The sequence below is a fragment of the Acinonyx jubatus genome, chromosome F2 (genome assembly GCF_027475565.1).
Source record: "Acinonyx jubatus isolate Ajub_Pintada_27869175 chromosome F2, VMU_Ajub_asm_v1.0, whole genome shotgun sequence".
In the NCBI taxonomy this organism is placed as follows: Eukaryota; Metazoa; Chordata; class Mammalia; order Carnivora; family Felidae; genus Acinonyx; species Acinonyx jubatus.
Genome location: NC_069394.1, coordinates 1587138 through 1608052, shown reverse-complemented (window position 1 = coordinate 1608052; position 20915 = coordinate 1587138). Strand labels below are relative to the sequence as shown.

The 20915-nt window shown below is 63.3% G+C and overlaps 1 protein-coding gene across 1 annotated transcript; it reads right to left on the bottom strand.

Annotated features, from left to right (window-relative positions):
• Positions 1-6042: 6042 nt before the first annotated feature.
• On the bottom strand, positions 6043-11486 carry LOC113600532 (lymphocyte antigen 6E-like). The gene is made up of 3 exons (XM_027063754.2): positions 11368-11486; positions 9352-9450; positions 6043-7003 (listed from the first exon to the last, which is right to left on the bottom strand). The coding sequence occupies exons 1-3, from the start codon at positions 11417-11419 to the stop codon at positions 6792-6794; spliced, it is 363 nt and encodes a 120-aa protein (XP_026919555.1). The 5' UTR covers positions 11420-11486; the 3' UTR covers positions 6043-6791.
• Positions 11487-20915: the final 9429 nt, after the last annotated feature.

The window sequence follows — 20915 nt, the reverse complement described above, 5'->3', positions numbered from 1 at the left end:
GGATGTGAGGCCCGTGGGCAGCAGGGTCCCCTCCCCTGGGGCTGGAGGGGACCCAGCACACCTGGCCCATCCGCACAGGGCACCTCAGGCTTCGCTGTGGCCGTGTGCTCTGGAGGCAGGGACAGACACCTATGGGAGCAGACGTGGCAGCTAGGCCCTGGTTCCACGGGGAGAAAGCCTTTGTCTCTGGTGAGGCGGCCAGTGAGGACAGGGGCTGCCCACCAGGGTGTGAGCCGCCTGTCCTGGGGGCCTCCTAGCAGAACTATCAACAGCCGCCTCAGACACAGTTTGCTTGGGGGAGAAAGTGGGCAGTTCCCATGGCGGGAGCTTTCTGAGAACTGGGAGTCCTTGGAAGGGCAGTCAGGGAGGACTTCCTGCAGGTGGTGACCTGATTGCCCTGATCTTGGAGGCAGATTTCAGGGGAGAGAGGAGTCGTCGTGGCCCTTTAAGTTGGCCCCCTTCCAACATCCTTCTGCTGGTGAGGAAATGAGGTCCCAAGAGGGCCCCGCAGGCTCCAGCCAGGTCACCCTGGCAGTGGCGTGAACCCGGACTCTCCTGTGTCCACAGCCTCTCCTCCTGTCCCCCTCCTCCTCTGGAGAAAACTTCTGCCTTCCAGAACTCAAGCCCTCTCACCCAGTCCCTGGAGCCAACAGCAACAACAGCTAGAAGAGGTCGTGGAGGGGCACAGGCGGAGGGTGCCACCAGCCCCCACCCTCAGCCCTGCCTGCTTCCTGAACACAGCGGGCCAGGAGGCCAGGCGCCCAGACAAGCCCAGACCTACGCCTGCAGTGTGCCTTTCCTGCTCACGCCCCCCGCCCCACAGGCCCCACACCCTGCCTTCCACTGCTCCCCACGTCTCAGCCTTGGAGTGCGGGGAAGGACAGGAATCAAGGCCTAGACCACCAGGCCATGGGGGTCCCTGGGGTCGCACAAAGGGGTGAGTGGCCCAGAGAGGGAAGCAGTGCGGCACAGGGGCCACTCCAGGCGTTCTGAAAATGCAGCCGGGGAGGCCCTGGGGCCCTGCCTTGGGCTGTAGGTGAGCTTCCGCGTGGGCAAGTCAGGTGCCCCCACTGGGTGCACCCCCAAGCCTTGGGGCCTGGGGACAAGCCTCCTTCAGTTTCAAGTTGCATTACAGGCGGGTCCCACGGCTGCACACAGGGGGACACTGCACCTACCCACTCACTCCCTTGGCTAGCAGTGCCCATCATAGACCCTGCACTCTGGGCACGACAGGGACAGACAGGAGAGACAGGGCCAGCCCTTGGGACCCCTGGATGAGCCGGGGAGACGGTGCACAGACAAGCGTACCCCATGTGAGTGGGAGGTCAAGGAGGCCAAGGGAGGGGGGTCTCCTGAGGATAGAGCAAGGACAAGGGGGTCAGGGCCTGGATCTGGTCCCCGGTGGCCTCTGGCACGCCATAGCCCTTTCCTGTCTCTGCCCCTTCCTCCCCAGTAGGGCTGAGGTGACTCCCTTGTGAGTCAGCCAGTGGAGGGATACGGTGCCCCCTGAGGCCTTTGCGCCTCCTTCACACGCCTGCACACACGCATGGGGCCTCCCTCGGATGACACAGAGAGGGCCTTGTCCGTGGTCACCCAGTCAGCAAGTGGGAACCAAAACTGGGCCCACCCTCCACTCTGTCCCTGCTGGCCTGGGGCTCTTACCCCACACCCAGGCCTCCCTGCTCCTCCCTCATGTGCAGGAGACTCACCCTTACACACAGGGCCACAGGCCTAGACATGGGTCCCTCTCACCTGCTTCCCAGGGCCTGGCATGGCCCCGCCTGTTCTTCATCATCTCCTGGGACCATGGCCACCGGTGTGGGGCTTCCCTTTCCCTCTCTGCCAGAGTGCAAATCCGGGGAGCAGCCACATGGGCAGCCCTTCCCTGCCTTGGGGTGCAGCCTGTCTCCCAGGAATGCCTGGACTGGAGCCCTAGGCTCCCGTAGACCAGGAGAGACATGCCAGTTCTCAGGCCTGGTGGGCCACTCCCCTGCGAGAGGCCCCGCACGGCTGCTAGGACCAGCCCCGGGTCCCCCAGCAGCGGTCTGACGTGGGCCCAGCCTATCGGCGTCTCCGGCTGTGTCTGTGAGAGGCACTGGGACTCAGGGGACCGGGTGATGGGGGGAGCTCTCAGAGTGGGGAGTGAGGGCTGTGTCCTTCCATGAAGTAGAGGAAGAGAGCTTGCCGAAGGGCACGGGCACCGAGCCACAGAGCCACAGCAACCTGGGGACCTCGGAGTTCCATGGCTGCAGGCTCTTAGCAGTGTGGGCTTGCAGAACACGCAAACCTGGAATTGCAGAAGCTAAAGCACCTGAGATCCCGGTGCCCTGGAGGGGGTTTATTCTCTGCATGTTAGGATAAGCTCCCTCTAGGGTTTGAGAAAAAGAGAATGTGCTCATGTTCTACCCCTGGGTTCTCCCTTCTGCTGTGCCACTGCTCACTGCTCCTCCTGCTATATAGCCTGAGCTTGTGGCCTTAAACCCTTGAGCTCCATGATGGCATTGGGTGTAAGTTCCAGGGTAGTGAACACCTACCACCTACATAATCCACCCATCTGTAGCTTACCCATCCATCCATCCACCCATCCATCCATCCACTCATCCATCCACTCATCCATCCATTCACCCATCCATTCCTCCATCATCCACCCATTATCGGTCCACCCATCCACTCATCCACTCATACAACTTATGTATCCTGTAGGAGATAGTTACAGTGATGTCTCTTTCTCCTGTCCCCTCGTCCCTTTCTCATTCACATACACACCTACCGCCTGACAAGAGAAAACAGTAATTCTCAAAGACTGTGGAGTGAAACCCAGTGGGGCCTCTGAGAGGCCCTAGATCTACAACTGGTTGGCAGGCAGCTCTGGGATTTGCGACACCCAACATGCACACACGTTCCTTTTACTTAAGATTATATATGATTTGGGGGTGGCTTTGAGAGGACATCATTGATCCTAACACATCAGAGAGAAATAAACATCTTACGTGGATCGTGTGCCCTGTCAGTCTGTCTGTGTGTCTTTGGCCCTGGTACCTCTTACACAGAGCAGTGTAAGTTCCTTTCCTTAACAACCCCCCCCCCCCAATTTGTCCCTTGTCCCTTGGGAACAGGAAATGGACCCCTGTTGGATCCTGCCACCCTTTAAGCCGCACTAAACCCCTGCCAGGACAACCAGATTAAAAAAAAAAAAAGATTTGGGGGGAGGGCCTGGGTGGCTCAGTTGGCTGAGTGTCCAACTCTTGATTTTCACTCAGGTCATGATCTTACAGTTCATGGGATCGGCCCTGCATCAGGTTCTGCGCTAGGTGTGGAGACTGCTTGGGATTATCTCTCTCCCCCTCTTTCTCTCTTCCCTTCCCCCATGCTCTCGGTCTCTCTCTCTCTCTCTCAAAATAAATATATAAACCTTTAAAAAACAGATTTTGGCAACAGCGGATGAAGTTCTCGGATGGGGACTACTGTCCTCCCCAGTGCGTGTGGGGGAGGGCTTCAATCTTCCAGTGAGATCCAGATTTCAGAGGCGGACAGCCTCTTTCCAACTCTGCACTTTATAGACGAGGCTCCGGACACTTGTTGGGGACAAGATAACAGGAGCTGGCAGCACCACATCTGCATCAGCAGGTGGCCTGGGAGCGAGGGGGGCATTGTCCTCACGCGGCCTAGATGCCGAGGACACCCAGTCCCTGCTCCTCTGGGCCTCAGGCAGCTGCTGAGCTTTGAATCTGCAGCAGCCCAGCTCAGCCACTCCCTGCTCAGCCTGGTGGCCTCGGGGGCTCAGCTTTGGCACCCGGCCCTGGTGCAGGGGGTTTGCATGCTGTTGCAACTGCTCTGGGCGTGGGGACAGGCTCCTCAGGGCAGGGAGTGGGGCCCCAGCTGGGCCTGGCAGGGAGCTGGGTGCTCAGCCTACAAGAACTTGGGGGATCAGAGGCCTGTGTCATCTTTACCCGGGAACATTATGTAAGATTGGACAAGTGCTGCTACTTGGGGAGGAGGAGAGGCTGGGTGGAAGGAAGGTGACACAGGGAGACCCAGGACCCCCCCAGGGCTGAGCGCAGGGCAGAGGCCCAGCTTCCGACTGTGACCCTGGGGGATGCAGAACCGGGAGAAAGGCCACAGCTATGCTGTGCTCCGAGTATCAGCCAAGCTCTCTGAGCTCCAGCGGCCTCCCTGCCTTCCTGCCAGGGGGAACAGGTCAAAGCCTGTGGCCTGGCTGTGGCCCCACGCCCACACAGCCCCAGAATGCTCCTCCCTGAGGATCAAGCCCAGCTTCCCACAAACCCTGCTCAGCCGACCCACCTTTAGTGTTCCCCCACTGCCTGGGTCTCCGTGCAGCCCCTCCGGCCCTTTCTTACCTCTGGGCCTTTGCACCTGTTGTCCTCACTGCCTTCCCAGGGCTGGGATCGCAGCCCTCTGAGAGTCCGGTGAGCCCTCCAGCACCCCACCCTCCTCCCCACAGCCCTACAGGTCTGTGGTGCCCCAGGGCCCACACGATCCTGGTATGCGGTGGGCGCGGTCTCTGAGAGTCCCCTGACTTAATGACTGTGGGGAAGCCGTGGGGGCGGGGAGGAGGCAGAGAGAATTCAGGCTTTGGGGCAGACCGCTCTGCCAGCCAGGGATTAAATCCAAAAAGCAGTTTGTGCCTCAGCGTCCTCATCTGTAGCAAGGGCAATTAATGTCCTCGTTGGAAATGTCTCTTGGCCGCACCTCGACTTCTGAATGTCGAAGTCTCGCAGGAGACCACCTGCCGTCACGTGGCACCCAATGTGGCTTTCCCTTGGGACTTGTACAAGTAGGGCCTGCCCTAGCGGGGAAGCTGGTCGGACAGGAGTCAAGAGAGGGAATTTCCACTCTCTTTGAGAAAGAAACCCCAAACTTCAAAGGCTGGGTGGGGTGGCCCAACCCTGAGCCCCAAGTTTGTTCCCGAGAAGGCCACTTCACGTGGACTTTGTGCCAACCTGCTCCTGGGTCCCCGGAGCCCAGCAGGCCCGGCCACGAAGGGAACTGTACTAGTGACTCAGAGGGGCCCCAAGGGAATCCTGACATCCGTGTTTCGAGGCAGGACCCTCAGCCCACCTTGTCCTCCAGGGTGTGGACAGAACCACAGAAAGCCTGCGAGAACACAAGTCCCTGCCCCTGCCCTGCTTCCCCACACGCTTCAGGAGCACTCCCGGGTAGAATGGCGGCCACGGCAGCGTCACAGGCACGGGGGACGGACAGCAGGCTGGGCTTGCAGGCACTGGGTGGGGGGTGGCGGCCCTGTGAGGCCAGAGAGGTGGCTGCTGGGAATGGGAGGACCTTTGTCCCTTTTGGGTACTCTGGGAACTCCGGGGACACTAGTGTCCGGCCGAGTTGCGGAGGTGGAGGCTGAGAGGAAGGCAGTGGGAGACCGGCTGTCCTGGCTGCAATCTGTCCCTTGGTTCCCAGAATCGAGGCCCAGGCCCCACCAGGGAAGGTCCCGGCCATCACGGCGTCCCGTCACCTTGGCACTTGGGCTGTGGGAGCCGCGCTCTGCCAGGCAGGCAGGACGTTGGCCTCTGGGGCCCCCGGAAGGGATGTGAGGGACAGCGATGTCGGGGGAGGGAAATTACCAGGGCCTGCGAGGGGAGGAGGCAGGTGGGGCCAGGGCAGGGCCCCGGGGCTAGGAGCAGGGAGGCCCCCCCCCGAGAGAGCTGTGGGCCGGGGACCTGCATGCGGTCCTGGGGAGAGGCCCCGGGCAGAGGTGAGGGAGGAGAGCTGGAGCCTCTGGCCCCTTGCCCCCCAAGAAGAGCCCCGGGTGCCCGGCTGGGCCCTGACTGGGGGTGCAGGGCGGTAGGAGTTGTGGGGCACACCGCAGGGCCGACCACAGATGCTGGGGAGCCCCACGGGAGCCCCCAGGCTGAGGGCTGGGAAGGGGTGCTGGCTCTTTGGATTCTGAGGAGAGTGCCGCCTGCTGTCTGAGTTTATGCCTGGAGGATGCCACCGCCCTCCGTAAAGTGCCCCTGCCTGGCGCCGAGGTACGCGGGACCCCCCCAAAATTTCAACATCTCAGACAATGGGGACAGGATGTACAGCTTTACTCTCCTCCACGAGCTCCTAGGAGGAGGCCTTGCCGCGGGCGCCTCTGGTGGGGGGCGGGCCAGCCCCCGTGCCCAGTGAGGACACAGGCCCCACACGGATTCTGCCCCCACAGCGGCCGCCAGGGGACCATGAACAGGCCTGCCTTCGCTGGCAGGGACTGGGGGTGGGGGCGAGGCGGCCTCCTGGAAGCCCTCATCCCATGTGCTGACCTGGGGTGGCCCTGTGGGCTCTCTCGGGGTGCCTGGCTCCCAGGAGGCCCGGGGGTGGGTGCTTGTGCGGAGTGAATTCGCCCCTGAGGTGTGAGCGAGCCGTGGAAGGAGTGGCGGGTCGGTGCACAGGGGAGCACAGGCGTGGCTGGTGCAGGGGACGCCCAGACCTCTGACCCGCCTGCCCCGTGCGTGGTGGATCCGGGCACTCGAGGCCAGAGTGGGAGGAGCCCCCGTGGGAGGCCCCGCAATGGGGTGGAGGGTGTCAGGGAGGACCGGGGGGCCGGGACCCCGGGAGAGGGCCGAGGGTCCCTCAGAGGCGGGTTCCCTGAGGTAGGGGGGCTTCCCGCCCCCGGGCTGGGAGCCCGAGGAGGGGGCGGGGCGGCCCCGGGGGAAGCAGGGAGGAGCACAGGAGAGACAGGGACTCTTCCCGCCTGCGTGGCCGAGTGCGGGGAGCGGGGCAGGCTGGCGACGGCCTGCGAGGGGCCGGGTGAGAGCCGGGCCCGCCCGTGGAGCGTGGGCTCAGCAGGCCGCCCGGAGCAGCGCCCACAGCAGGCTGACGGAGGCACTGAGCCACAGAGCCCCGTGGCTGCCCGCCAGGCCCGCGGCCGCGTTGCGGTTGCACTGGCTGCCTTGGCAGCAGGAGACAGAGAGGGTGCGGCCGTCCGAGGACATTGTGCTGTTGGGGCACACCGGGGAGCAGGACTTCATGACCAGGATGCCACCAGGGTTTGCTGTGGAGAGAGGGGCGAGGGCTGTGGGTGGAGGGCTCTGTGCGTCCCCCGGGGCCGCCGGCAGCGCAGGCCCCGTCCGCTTCCAGGGCTCCCGGGGGCTCCGTTCTAGTGGGAGGTGGTTAGAGCAGGGGTGGGGTGGCCGGGTGACGGTAGCCAGCCCGGGCAGAGCAGAGGGACAGGCAGGCTGCAGCGGGACGAGGAGGGTGTCGGGGGCCGGTCCCCACCCGCTCAGGAACCACCTCTGTGCACAGTCCCCCCGCCCGCACGTGGGCCCACCGGGGGGGGGGGGGACACCAGACGCCCCAGGAGCAAATTCTCCGGTCACACGTGATGAGTGGTCACGACCGCGCTCAGCTATTACAGAACAGGGCAGTGTCCACGAACCCTGTCCTGAGCTATCGCCGAGGAGACGGGAAGGATGGGGGCAGGTGCTGCCCGGGACATTGACCCAGCGTGGCCGCCTCCTCCCAGGCTGAGCCCCCGCCCCTCCCCCAGGATTGCCAGCAGGGGGCCAGGAGACACCTCCACCTGCTGGTGATGCTGGGAGCACACGGGCGTGACCACCGACCGGCCTCTTGGCGGCCGCGGGTCCCGTCCCCCAGTTCCTGCTCCGGGATCCCTCCTGTTCCCCCTCACTCATCAGCACCCTCCCCACTCGGGGGGCCTCTGCTCAGGGCTCCCTCTGAGGAGCACCCTCCCATTGTCATCCAGGGCCATGACTGCTCGGGGAGCACCGCCTGGCAGGACACACGGGTGGACAGACAGACTCAGCAAATGGGCAGTGAGGAGCGAACAGGAGGTGGGGTAAGGGGGGGGGGCATGGGGGTCTAAAGGAAGCCCCCACCCCAGAGAGCGAACGGGGGCCCTCAGGGTGTTGGGTCCTGTCCGGGTGTAAGAACTGATGCTTCAGCGGCAAAAGGCACCCATGGGGGGGATCCCGGCATGGGGGGGACCACCGGGACCAGCTCCTCCCCAGCCCTCCCACCCACCCCTCCTTGTGCCACAGCCAAAGCCACAGAGCACAGCGGGTGCTCAGGGACCATCGGCTAGGTGACTGAAAGAGAACACGACCTGCCTGTGCCCCACAAGCCCAGGACTTGGCCAGAAGTGGGGGAGCGTCCCCGTCCCCTAGGCCCTGAGAAAGTGACCTGGTCCTTGGGCAGGGTCCTTCTCCGCCTGACGGGAGCAGGTCCGGGAGGCATCGAGGGGTTTGTGCTGCCTCCTCACAGCGTCCCTGCACCAAGGAGGGGTGGGGTCCAGCCAGACACCATGTCTCCCCGTAATAAGGGGGCTCTGCGTCCCATGTGGGAGGGCCTTTGTAATCATCGAGGTTCACAGGGAGCTGGGGCCCCAGCGAGGCTGCCTGGCTCATCCAGGGCATCTGATGTGCTGCCGGGACCTCCACAGACAGGACACCAATGGGGACAGGGACCGGTGGGGGGAGGGGGCTCCTCACCCCCTTCCAGAAGCAGTCGCTCCTGCCTCCTGGACCCCGCATGGCCACCTGCGGCCAAACCTCAGCACACATGCCTCCCCCCTCTCTCGGGGCCGCTCAGGGACCCAGTGTCTCTGCAGCATCTTCCAACCCCCCCCCCCTCACTTCAGGGTCCCACCCTGTGCCTGCTGCTCCTGCAGGCCAACTTCCCCACTGCCCTGTCTAGTGACCCGGTCAGGCTTCCCACCCCTCGGGGCCACCACAGCGACCGGGCTCCTCACCTCCCTGCCGTGCTCAAACTCCCACCATGTGACCTTCTGTGGCCCCCCCTCACACCCTGACCCCGCCTGCCAAGGTCACCATCAAGCACCACTCGAGAGCTCGGGGCCCCAGCCCAGCCCTTGACGGCTCGGGGAAGAACCAGACCCACAGAGGGACTTGGGAGGTTAGAGGAAGGAGGGAGCCTGTCCTGGGGGTCCGGGCACGGGGGCGGGGGGGGGGGGGTCGTCTGTTGGAGGCAGGCTACAGGTGCGGCCGGGAAAGGCAGGGTGATGGTGACGGGCCTCGGGGCAGAGGCCGTGGGTCCTGTCATGATGCCACGGGCCGGGCTGCCCCACAGCCCTGTACCCCGCCCTGTCCTCCAGGCGCGGGCCTCCCTCCAGGCCCATTCTTGCCGAATCCCTGTGCGGCCTGCTTCCTCCCGCATCTCTCACACGGACTCCCTCTGACTCAAGCGGGAAGGCCACATCTGGCCTTGCTCTGTCGGGTCGGGGTCGGGGTGTCGCTGGGCTGCTCCTAGCCCACCTCCCACCAACACGGAGGCGGGGTCCGGCAGAGTGGGCGGGTCCCTACCACCTCCGGCACCGCAGGGGGGCCCCTGGCCGGGCTGTGGGGGTGCGTGCTGGGTACTCACTGGCCTGCGTGATCACACAGTACTTGTCAGTTGGGGCGCACTCCACCAGAGACTCGCAGTCCTTGTGGCCACAGCACACGTGACAGTGAAGGGCCCGGGCTGGGGGGAGGAAGCAGGGACCCCTGTCAGCGTGGGCTGGGGAGAGCCTGGGGGCCATGTCTGGCCCTCTCTGAGCCTCCGCCACCCCCCCTCCCTCCGGAGGTGCTCCCGGTCCCCGGGACGGGGCTAGAGACTCGGCAGGCCGGTCAGCAGGAGCGAGGGGGCCCTGGGACGGAGGAGGGTTAACTTCGGGGGGGATCTGGGCTCTGCTTCTCACTGCCGCTGCCCCTCTCTGAGCGACAGAGTCCTCCCTATGAGATGGGACCGAGCACAGCCTGAGGCTGCCCGGATGACAAGTCACAGGCTCTTGGCCCCTGCCCCACCCTCCTGTGCTGGGGCTCCCGGCCTGCACCACGGCCTGGACCCGAGGACAGCGGGGGCTGGGAGGGTTTTGTGCACCGTGGGCACCAAGGGCTGCTTAGTTAACAGGAGGGAACAGCCCTGCCCTCACTGCCCAGGGCCTGCCAGCAGCCCCTACCCCAGACTGGTCAGTGGACAGTCCACAGCAAAAGGCCCTGGTGACCCCCGCCCCGTGCACTGTGACCGGCCCCAGGCCCCGACCACAAGGATGCAGGACAAGGCTCCTGGCCTGGAGGAGCCTGCAGGCTGCCCGGGGGGTGGGGGCGGCCAGCTGAGGTTGGGATGGAGTGGGGTGAGTGAGATAGAGTGACACTTTGTGGGACACCTGGCCCAGGTGTCTTCATAGAGGGAGGGGGCCATCTGGGAGGGTTTCCTGGAGGGGGTGCCCCTGGAACTGCGAAGGGGCCATTGGGCAGGTGGGAGAACCAGGGTGCAGGGGCACGTGCTGCGAGAAAGGGCACGTCTATGCCAGGCCTGGGGGCTGGGGTGTGCCCGCTCCGACATCAAAGCCGGCACCTGTGGAGGGGAGTGACAGCATCTTCCACACACGGCTCAGCAGACATCAGGGACCCCTTCCCCTGGGGAAGTGGGGACGCTTGTGGCTGAACCACGGGTGATGAGGTCAAGCTCAGACAGACCCCAGGCTCAGAGGCTTTCTTCCCAGGATAGGACTCTGGAACACCCCCAGGAAAAAGAGGCATCTCTGGGGGTGACCCCTGGCTGTTGAAATGCTCCTGTCTGCAACTGAGTCTGGTTGGGTGGGGGGGGACACTCCCAGCTTCCTCTGAACTAGAAACTCACATAGCCTCTGTTTCCCCCTCAGGGGTCAGAGAGTCCCTGTGTGGGGGGATCTCCACACTGGGGAGGCCTCACTGGGGCCTCCGGGCAGCCGCCCCTCACCGTTGTGCCAGCCTCTCTTCTGACAAACACCTTGTCCCCTGCCCCGTCCCCAGAGCCAGCCTCGAACCTTTGCCCAAGTGTCCCCTCCATCTGTGTTTCTGGCCTCCTCGGGATGGGCCTGGTCTCCGAGGTGCCTCTGTCTCTGCCTTCCCCCCAGGCGGTTCCCTAGACAGGCCGGAGGCCCCAGCTCTCCCACCTCCACTCAGGGCATGTGGAGGGGGCTATTATCCCTGGGTGGTAATTATTCAGCTGCTAATCACAGGCTGGATCACCCCCTCCCCGGGGCCCCATTTCCGGTGGCCCCAAAGCAACAGGTGCTCTCGTTCAAGGTCACACAGCCAGCAAGAGGGGTGGGAGTGACCAACTTATTTCCCTGATTCCAGCACCGAGAGTCCTGCCTCCCAAGAATCCCCTTTGTCCAGGAAAACAGGACACTGGCCTCCTGGCTGGTAGCTGGTCCCCCTGTCGGCCCAGAGCTCTGCAGACTCAGGCCTGTCACTGGCTCTTTCACCCACGAGAGGCAGATATACTAGAAACTATGCCCAAAGGGACACAAAGGTCTCCAGGTCTCCCCCCCAACACACACACACACTCCTCAGGGGGAAGCCACGCCCAGCAGCTGTCCCCAACCCTCCCACCCGGGTCAGTGGTTCTTACCCAGGTCAGTGCACAGAGCGGCCAGAAGCAGAAACACCAGGAGTGGCCTCATCGTGGGGCATCCACCGGCTGGGACTGGGGAGCAGCCGGCACCAGGTGCCTTTATATGACTGGCTTCTTCACCGGGTCAGACCTAGTAATTTAGCTGGAGCTGAACTTGGGACGGCAGGGCCAGCCTGACTCACGCTGCCTGGGCTCTCCTCTGCCCCACCCCCAGGGCTCCAGGGGCTCTCAGGTCACCTGTGCCCTCTCTCTGCCTGCCTCCCTGTCCTGAGCCTTTGGCCTCCCGGTCCCTCGAGGTATCGTGAGGTCCCAGGCCCGGCTGGGGAGAAGGGAAGTTCTCGATGGTCTATGGGTGACAGCCCACACTTGGGGCCTGGGAGACACAGCCCTGCCTGGGTCTTCCGGGTAAGCACAGCCATTTCTCTTGTGTCTCTCCCCTGGCCAGGCCAGGCCAATCAGGGAGGTGCCAAGCCCATTTGAGTGGGGACACTGAGACACTGCAGGCTGAAGCCTGGCTTTGGACCAGTGCGTCTCAATTTTTGTGTGCGCACACATCACAGGGACCCTGGCAAGATGCTGAGTCTGAGGCCCTGGACCCTGCATCCCTGACAAGCTCCCGGAGAGGCTGGTGCTGCTGGGCTGCAGGGATGACCGAGCAGGGGTGGGCAGGGCCAGAGAGGCCCAGCATCTCAGATGGCACTGAGCCACTGCCCATTGGCCTCCAGGCCGGGCTTGGGGGACCCTGAATGACAAGGGTGCCCTGGGAGGGTGCAGGGACCAGCCTGGGCACAGTGGGTTGCCCCCAGTTGCAGTTTTGGGGTCTGGCTAGGGTTCCAGAGGCTGAAGGTTGGAGCTCACACCTCCTGGTGTTTCCACTGCGTCCCTTCCGAGGGCCACCAGCCTCTCTCTTCTGGCGGCTGGAGTCCCCTCCCCAGCGACCAGAGCCTCCCTTCCAGATGCAGTTCCGACCGTGTCACAGTCCGCCAAGAGCTCTGCAGGCACACACTGTCCACATAAGCCTGCCTCGCCTGGCCTCCCCTGTGTCCTCCAGCCTCCCCGCCCTCCCCTCGGCCTCCAGAGTGAAGCCACATGCCTCCATGCCCTCACCCGGGCCCGGCCTGATGCCCGGAACACCCTTCCCTCCTTTCCTTCCGCGGCAGAATCATTATCTTTGTCTGGAACATTCTTAGACCCACTATTCCTGCCTGTGCCCTGGCGGCGCCTGCCTGGAGCCCGTGTCCTTCCCCAGGTCCCCCGCAGGGCCTCTGCTCCGTCACCCACGGAGGCTGGGCCAGCTGCTCACCCCTAGAACCAGGTGCACAGGCCGGGAGCCATGTGCATGGACGTGGGGCCCTGGCGGGGCAGCAGGGGTCAGATCCGCGCTGGGACAAGCTCTTTCCACACCGTCGCCGCCTAGCAAAGCGTCAAGGAGCCTGGAACACTGATATTTCATATTGGCTGTTTTTAAACTTTGTGTAGAACTTTCTCAATTTTAGAGGTATGGTGTGTGGGGTCCCATCTGCCACGGTCCCCAAAAGACCGGGGTGGGTTCACCCTTATCAGGAACCTGCTGAGAGTGTCGTGAGGGCGCAGCAAACACACGAGCTGCAGTCGCTGCGTCCGGAATGAGGGCACATCAGTGTGCTGAGAAGGGAGGGGTAAGGCCCGTGCAATCCCGGGGTTGACTCCGTGCATCTCGCCCCGTCTACTCTACCCCATCCACGCCTCCCATACCCTCTAATACGCTGCACGGCATCTACCGTACTCCTCCCACCTTCATCTGCCATCAGAGCTGGGTCACTTTCGGTGGCCATGGCCCGTGACGGTTAGCTGGGCTTTGCCCAGCAGCACCTGGCTTCCTTGGCCTGAACCCCTGCCCTGCGTGAAGCGGTCATGAGATAAAGACCGGACTCCGAGGACCGAGCTCCTTGCCAGATTTCACCTCATCCTGACCTCAGGCCTGAGAAAGTTCTCTCCTCTGCTGCGAGGGTTACAGGACTGGGAAGGGTGCGATAGAGCCCAGACTGGTGCCAGGATATCAGAGCGTAAGGCAGGTGGCTGGCCTTAGATCCAGCTCAGAGGCCAGCGGGGAGACGCCGGGTGAGCGCCCAACGGCCAATAGCACCCTCTAGTTTTCTAGCAGGGCCCAGTCTGCGTTCCAGGGAGGGGGATCCCCTCCCCTACAAGTGCCAGCGGCCAGCGCTCTTTGGGTGACGCCGACCACGGCCAGCCCCTCCTCTCACTGAACTCAGACCTGCTTGTCACCTTTGTGGCACCCCCAGGCCCCAGGTAACGCCGCCTGGGCCTCTGTGCTTGTCTGAGTGTGCAGCTGGACAGCTGTGGGTGGGGAGGGAGCCTGGGGCTCTGGGATCCCCCTGCCCCAGGTCACAGACGATCGTTGGTTCCACGGCTCTGATTCCTACTGAGTGTCAGGCTCGGGCCCTTGGTGCAGGGGTACAGAAATGCGGGGCCGAGTGTGGGCTGGTGGACCCACACTAAGAGAGATCAGCCAGCTCAGGTGGTGGGCACCCCGTGCCCGGCCTGGTTCTATCAATGCCAGTGGCCGCTACCTGGAGAGGTACCAGGTGAGAGCTGCATTTTGAAGTAGGGCTGAAGGGAGGGGACCCTTGAAACTAGAGGAAAAGCCAATGCAGAGGAGCCGGCTGAGCCAGGGCGCCAGGGCCCCAAACTCGCCACGCAAGCAAAGTGGGCTGCACCCTCCCCAGCGGGCACAGCGTGGCTCAAACTGGGGTCCGTATTCCTGGGGATCTGTGAGTACTTTCCCCTCTCATAGGGCCACCTGGGGAACGCGGAACCTCGTGCATCTCAAAAAGTCTTTGGGGCAGAGGTTCTGCAGCTCAAGGGGTGGGAGCCCTGGGAAGGGCCTGCCTATCTGCGGAGCCATCCTTCAAGGACGGAGCGAGGTGGGGGGGGGGTGGACCTACCCCCTCATTGAACTAATTGGGCTCCTGAAACTTTACAAGCTGGGTGTTCTCCAATTAAGGTCCAGACTCCCACCCCCGACGGCAGGGATGCATGGCTTCCCTCTCCTGGCGTAGAACTCCACTCCTCAGAGTGGCTGAGAGAGAGACGTGGGGCTTCCTGTCCCACAGGTGCGTAGGCAGGTGAGGGAACTGGGGCAGCAGGTGAGGCCGTGGACTTGCCAGGACAGAAGAACTTCATCCCACCTTCCAGGGAGAGACCTTGGCCCCCGTTAGGAACCCCCAGACCTCCCCGCGAACCAGAGGCAGAGTCCTGCCCCTGACGCCCCCTCCCTCTCTCCTACCCCGCCCTTGGCTCCTTCTTTCTACCCTGCCTCTTACCCCTCTTCCCTCCCATGCTGGGAAGGAAGGGAAGACGACCCAGAATTCGAACGGAGGCCCCTCCCTGTTGGGCAGGGGCCGGGAAAGGGGGGCTCGTGTGCCTCCATTAGCCAAAGGGGACTCCTGTGCTCTGACCCTGGTCACACCCTAAGCCCTCATCGTGTTCACGCCCTGAGCCCTGACCCTGACGAAGGGGTTCAGGACAGTCCCACCCCCTCCTCCCCAGCCATTCATATCACTCTGGCCGCTGGATTATTTTGAGCTAAAGGAACTTGAGACCCTGAGGGCTCGCGAGCACTTTTGCCCCTCCCTTGACTACATGGAGGAAAGTAAATTGGGCGTCTTTCCCAAAATAAGGGTTATTAGCAGACATACGTTTTATCTGAGCGACCCATCTGGATGGTAAGGCAAACATCTAATTACCAAACATCACCCTGTGAAACGCATTCTTTCCTTCTGAAATCCCAGACCCCCTTCTCCTCAGGTCAGAGTGACATCCGCCTTTGGAATTTCCGTGTCTTTGTGGATTCTCCCTATGAAATTCGATTTTCTCCTGTTCATCTGTCTCAGGTAGATTTGATTCCCAATGCAGCTAAAAGGGTCCTGAAGGGAACAGGAGTTCTTGCTCTCCGTGAAGGGGTGAGGCATTCTCGCTCCCTGACGCTGGTCACATACTGAGCCCAGAACCTGGCCACACTCTGAGCCTTGACCCCCTTCACGGGCTGAGCCCTAGCCCTGGCCACAGAGAGGAGAAGCTTCTCTGGTCTTGGGACCTGCAACCAGGGCATGGGAAGAAGCAAAGAAAGGCCGGTTTGTCTGGGGCGGAAGGGACCCCACAAAGGCCTTTAACAGCAGCTGGAGGGGGCTGGCTGGTGAAACTGAGTGCTCTGAGCAGAAAGTTTGGTGTTTTGAGTCATTCTGGCCTCTTCCCTCCCTGGCCCTGGCCCCGCTGCCTTCCACTTTCCTACAGCAGGGAGAATACCAGCTTCTCTGTATCCACCCTGAGGGACCCCAGCCTCAGGGTTTGGGGTGCTCTGCGAGTGCACGCACAAGCACAATGGGCTGCTTGTTGGGACATGCCCCAGATGGCCTCTCTGAGAGGTCAGACTGTGACGGGGAGGGGGGGGGGTGGTGGCTGGGGGGTGGAAATTCCCTCTGGGTGCCCAGGGGTGGGGTGTCTGCTGCTCCAGTTCTGGCCCGTCTGGACAGCAGGGAGCCAGGATGCAGGGATGCCCGATGCCAGCCCGGGCAGCTGGTACTTCCCAGGAGCCACAAGATGGCAAACTGGATAAACAAGGATGTGCCCCCTGCTGGTGCTCCGTGGGGCACACCTGACGGCCCGGCCTGCCCTCCCCTGCAGATGGGGCCCCACAGCCAGCTTCCCAGAAGAAAGGCACTGGCAGTGAGCCAGGAAGGGTGCACGGGCGCTCGCTGGCCGGGGCAGGGGCCGAGGCGGACCAGGAGGCCGTCTCAGGGAGCGTGTGCCTCTCCCTTTCAGGGTGCTCTTGAGTTCTGTCCCAGCAACTTGATTCGGAAGTCACGGCACTCTCTGGGCAGAGGCTGGCCGTGGAATTCTATGTTCCATCATCCTAGTGCCCAGGGATCATGTCATGAGCACGCTGTGAAGGCGCACACACAGGTCGTGTCTTTCCACAGTGACGGCTTTATTCAGTCACCCAACAAGGCTGACGCCATCATAGAGCAGGTTCTGGGTTCCAAACGCAGGGACATTTCGCCACGTGATTAACTTGGCTTCTTCCACGGCACCCGGAGCAGAACACGAGACAGGCCACACGACAGACCAGGCAACGGAAGGGGGTCAAACGCCAAGTCAGTCTGCGGGCGCACAGTGGAGAGGAAGCCTCGGTCCCGTCCGAGCCAGCTCTCGGCACTCACTGCTCATGACGTTCAAGCCCTGAAGGGTCTCGGGGCTGTTCGGAGACCGGTCGGGCAGAGGCCTCGGCCGCAGCTGCCCTTTTGAGGTGGTCACACATAGAGGGGTCGTGTCTGAAGAGTCTGACGGTTTGCTGCAAAAGTCTGCCCCTTTGAAGGGGGTTTAGTTGGTCCCGGGGCCCCAGCGGACCTCCTCTGCTTCTGCTTGTCGTCAGTTCCGGGGTGTCCGCTGATGCTGGTCTGGCCGAGATCTCGTAGCGGCGGTGTCCTTCACTGCCTGTGTCGCTGCTTGACACAGGCCCCCGCTGGACCCGAGTGACTCCACCTTGCTGTCTGCAGATGGCCAGCAGCAGGAACAGCTCCTGCCCTCCGGCATCCAGCTCCATCTACCGCCTCCTACTGGCAACACAGAGTGGCAGCGGGAAGCCGGGCAGAGGCCTGCGGCACGGACCTGAGCCCTGACTTGGCCAGCATCCTCCCGCCACTGAGGCCGCACCCCCAGGCCTCCTTCAAGCCCCAGAGAGCAGAGTGGACGATGCTCCAGCCAAGGGCGACGAGCGGGAAGCCGGGGCCTCGCCAGCACCTCACAGCATCCTCCGCCCTCCCGGCTGCACGAGGGCAGCCTTGGCCGCTCCGACTCCCTCCCACCACCCTTTCGGGCCTCAGCCGGGTGTGAACTCACGCACCGAGAAGCGGCCCACGCCCCTGCCTGCCCCGCGCTGCCCTGCCGTGCATGCACGCGGGCTCACACGCACACGTGCACGTGTGCCCTGACCCACCCCACTCGCACGCATGTGCACACGTGCTCACAGGCCCCCGGCCTGGCCCAGCTTCTCGGCCGTCATGGGGCGTCGCTGGGCAGGGCCTCGGCCTGTCACGGGGCTGGCTCTCCTTCCCAGGTGGCGGGGCCTGGGCGGGCCGGGGCTTCGCACAGGACTGGCTGAGAGCGCCACGGGAGGGCCGGAGGGAGGACGCGCCGGGGAGCCCAGGGGGCTGCGGCCCCTTCCCCACAGAGGCTGCTGCGCTGTGTCGGGGAGGCCGGGCTCTGGGGTCTGCGGACCGGCTGGCCTGGTCTTGGCTGGGTGGCCTCTCCTTCTCCAGCTTGACATCCTGTCGTAAGCTGGTGGTAATGGTGTCCTCCCCTGGGGTGAAAATGGAAGGGGATAAAGTGTGTGACGCGTCTGGAACAGCCCGGAATCAGGAGACGATGTGCCGGTGAAGAGGAGGGTGGTAAGGTCGGGGCTCCAAGGCGTGGGGTTGCTTCAAGCCATTGGGAAGACAGGGGTGAAAGGGGACAGACCGCAGAAGGGTCGGGAGGGCCCCGTGCAACAGGAGAAGGGACCCAGGAAGCTTCTAGGGCTCCGGAGAGCGAGGCTGCCAGACGGCCGTGGAGCAGGGTGACTTCGGGGCCACTCTCCTCACCGGGAGACAGCAGGGGACGGCCGAGGCCACGCTGACTGGGGAGCCTGGGCCTTCCTCGCCAGGTCCAGACCTCGAGCTCACACCCTTTTGCCAGGTAGGCCAGGGTCCAGGCGGGGCGGCCACGGCCACCTTTCCCCCAGCCGGGTGGGCACCAGGCGAGGTGGCTTTGAAGGGGAACGTCGCGTCCCCAGCGCTGCTCCGCGACCCTCCATTCCCAAAGCCCTGCGCAGACGAGCCCAGGTTCCCCCTCTACCTCGTTCTCCACGCTACCCTGTTTGTGCGTCCGCCGAGGCCCCTCTACAGGAAGGGAGCATCTGCCGGGCCCAGCTTGGCACCTGCCACCTGGAAGGCCCTGTGTCGCTGTGGCAGGATCGTGTCTGGGACCCGGAGAGGCCAGCTGGCTGGCCTGGAGGCTGGGACGCCCTGCTGGTGGCACCACCTTGTTGGCCGTGCTCCAGAAGCCCGGCCGGTGGGCAGACAGGGGCTTGGTGCCTCAGCCACCTGGACCCTCGGTCTGCAAACAGGAGCCAGGTGAGAGAGGACTTGTCCAGCTGGAGATGGGAGGGCCCCCCCCCCCACTGGTCATGCAGCCATTTGTTCAGTCCACAAACACCTCTCCTGTCTCCCGCGTCTTGGGAACCGTGCCTGGCTTTGGCCCACGCGGCCTCAGCTGGGAGTGGGAGGGCCAGTGGTTTTCACGGGAAGGTGGGCCCCGGGGGCATCGGGGGCATGGAGTGCCGGCGAGGCTCCCACACCTGGCTGGGTCCTCCCGGCAGCGAGGCCTCGGGCAAGCTTCCTGCCTCGCTTCCCTCGTCTTCACCACAGGGACCTCCATGTGGCCAACCTTGAAAGGCACTGATGCGCATCTAATGAGATGATGCCAACGGGCACCATCCGTGCTCACCTGTACCCTCTGCCTCGTGCGCGGTTTCCAGGGCTGACACCGGACTTCCTGGCCTGGGGCTCACTCTTGGCCTCCATCCCTGGATCTTAGCAACGCCAGCAAATTGGTGCCCCCTTCAGTCCCCAAGGCCCCCAGCAATGACAGCTGGGGTTGAGGAGTCCGTCCACCTCACTCCTTCACCCGGGTGGGACGGCTCCGGGGTGAGGGATCTACACAAACACCAGGCGATTCCCCTGGGATGAAGCCCGTGGCCTGCAGGGGTGACTGGTTGGACGATGCCTTCTCTCTCTCGTGTCCCCTGGAGATGGCCCTTCGTGGCCTGAATGAGTCACTTGCTCTCCGATCCTCAGCTCAGGGGCTGCTTCTAGGGGAGCTCAAACCTGGCACCCTCGGTAGCCGGCCTGTGGTCGATCAACCAGCAGCCGTGGCAATGATAATGAGGACCTCAGTTGTCGCGGGAACCCTTGGGCAGGCTGCAGGCATCCGCACAGTAGACCAGACTTCTATCTGCGTCTGTGGTTTGATGTTCCCTGGGCTACTGAGTCCAGGAACACATTCCCAAATGGTAGCTGAACGCGATGTCTCCCCACCAAGGGAGCCCTGTCTCTGGCAGCGGCCGTGGGGAGGCAGGCCTGGGCCGAGAACCACAGGCGCTGGGCCAGAGTCTGGCTCTGCGTTGTAGCTGGGGCGGTGGAGGGGGTGGGGCGTGCGTGGCACCGAGGCTTAGAGCCTCGGTCTCCCGAGTAGGGTTTGGGGGCCTTCCTCCAGGCTGGCCCTGAGAGTCAGACAGGGGTAGAGTGCTCTGTTACCTGCAAAGCCCGGCCATCCTCCTAGACCCCTCGGGGCCCAGACGGTCCAGGAAAGGTGTGTCTACACAGGCATCGTGATCTCCGAGGAGGGTTGAAATGTGACAAAGATTGTGATTTCAGATGCCGTTAATTGGAAGGACCGATCCAAGGGTAAGGAGAGGGATTCTTAGGGAGGGGAGATGACAGAGAGAAAGGGGGAAGAAGGGAGAGGCAGAGACAAGACAAAGAGAGACACGGGGGCAGGGAGGGAGCCCCTCGGGGGTGCGCGGGGAAGGTTCAGCAAGTAGCTCACCCACAAAACCGTGCGGCTGTATCTGAGCCTAAGTTTACTACGGTTATACACTCATGAAAGATACGTGGCGCACCAGTCACAGAGGATAAGGAAATACACCGGACTCTCTGTGGGGCGTCCCATGCGGCCAGCAGACACGTTTGCTCGCAGCCGAAGCGAGGCGCCCATTCTGCCTGGGCGGCTGACTGAGAGTTGTGTCCGTGTTGGAGAGCAAGAGGCACTTGCCTCCGCAGAGATGCCACCTGGGGGCTCCCGATCGCGGTTGTCAAACCCCCGGTCTTGGGCCACTCACAAGGTTAACGGCTACGATCGCTTCCGCGTGGGCAACGGTCTCTCTCATTTTCTGAAGTCCAAGCAATCGACAACACGATAAACCCAGACGCGACTTTGTCTCCTGCCGATTTCTGTCCGCCGAAGGGGTGCACAGCGAGCGGGGAAGGGGCGCACAGTAGCCCTGCCACGGCGCGTGTCTGCCGTCGTCACTGGCTAGGAACAGCAGGCAGAGTGGGGAGAAGGGAAGAAAGGACGCGGAGAGAAAGCATTAAGTGGGAAAGTGAGGCCGGAGCAAAGGGAGGGAGAGGGGCTGTGCGGTGGGCTGGGCCCAGACCCAGAGCGGTCAGTGGAAAGGGCAGGCCGGGCAGGTGGCACTGGGGCCACAGCAGGGAGCCTAGGGCTGTTTGCACGCTGGGGCCCCCGACCAGAAGCCCCCCAAGCACATCACGGCCGCTGAGGCTGTAAATTAGAGAACATTTAAAATTCAGCTTCTCTGGGGCGCCTGGGTGGCTCAGTCAGTTAAGCATCCGACTTCAGCTCAGGTCATGATCTCACAGTCCGTGAGTTTGAGCCCCGCGTCGGGCTCTGTGCTGACAGCCCAGAGCCTGGAACCTGCTTCAGATTCTGTG

Coding starts and splice junctions, on each gene's coding strand:
- LOC113600532 (XM_027063754.2), bottom strand. CDS start 11,419: ATGAGGCCACTCCTGGTGTTTCTGCTTCTGGCCGCTCTGTGCACTGAC. Junction 9,451..11,367: donor CGCTCTGTGCACTGACCTGG/GTAAGAACCACT, acceptor TCCTCCCCCCAG/CCCGGGCCCTTCACTGTCAC. Junction 7,004..9,351: donor CTGTGTGATCACGCAGGCCA/GTGAGTACCCAG, acceptor CTCTCTCCACAG/CAAACCCTGGTGGCATCCTG.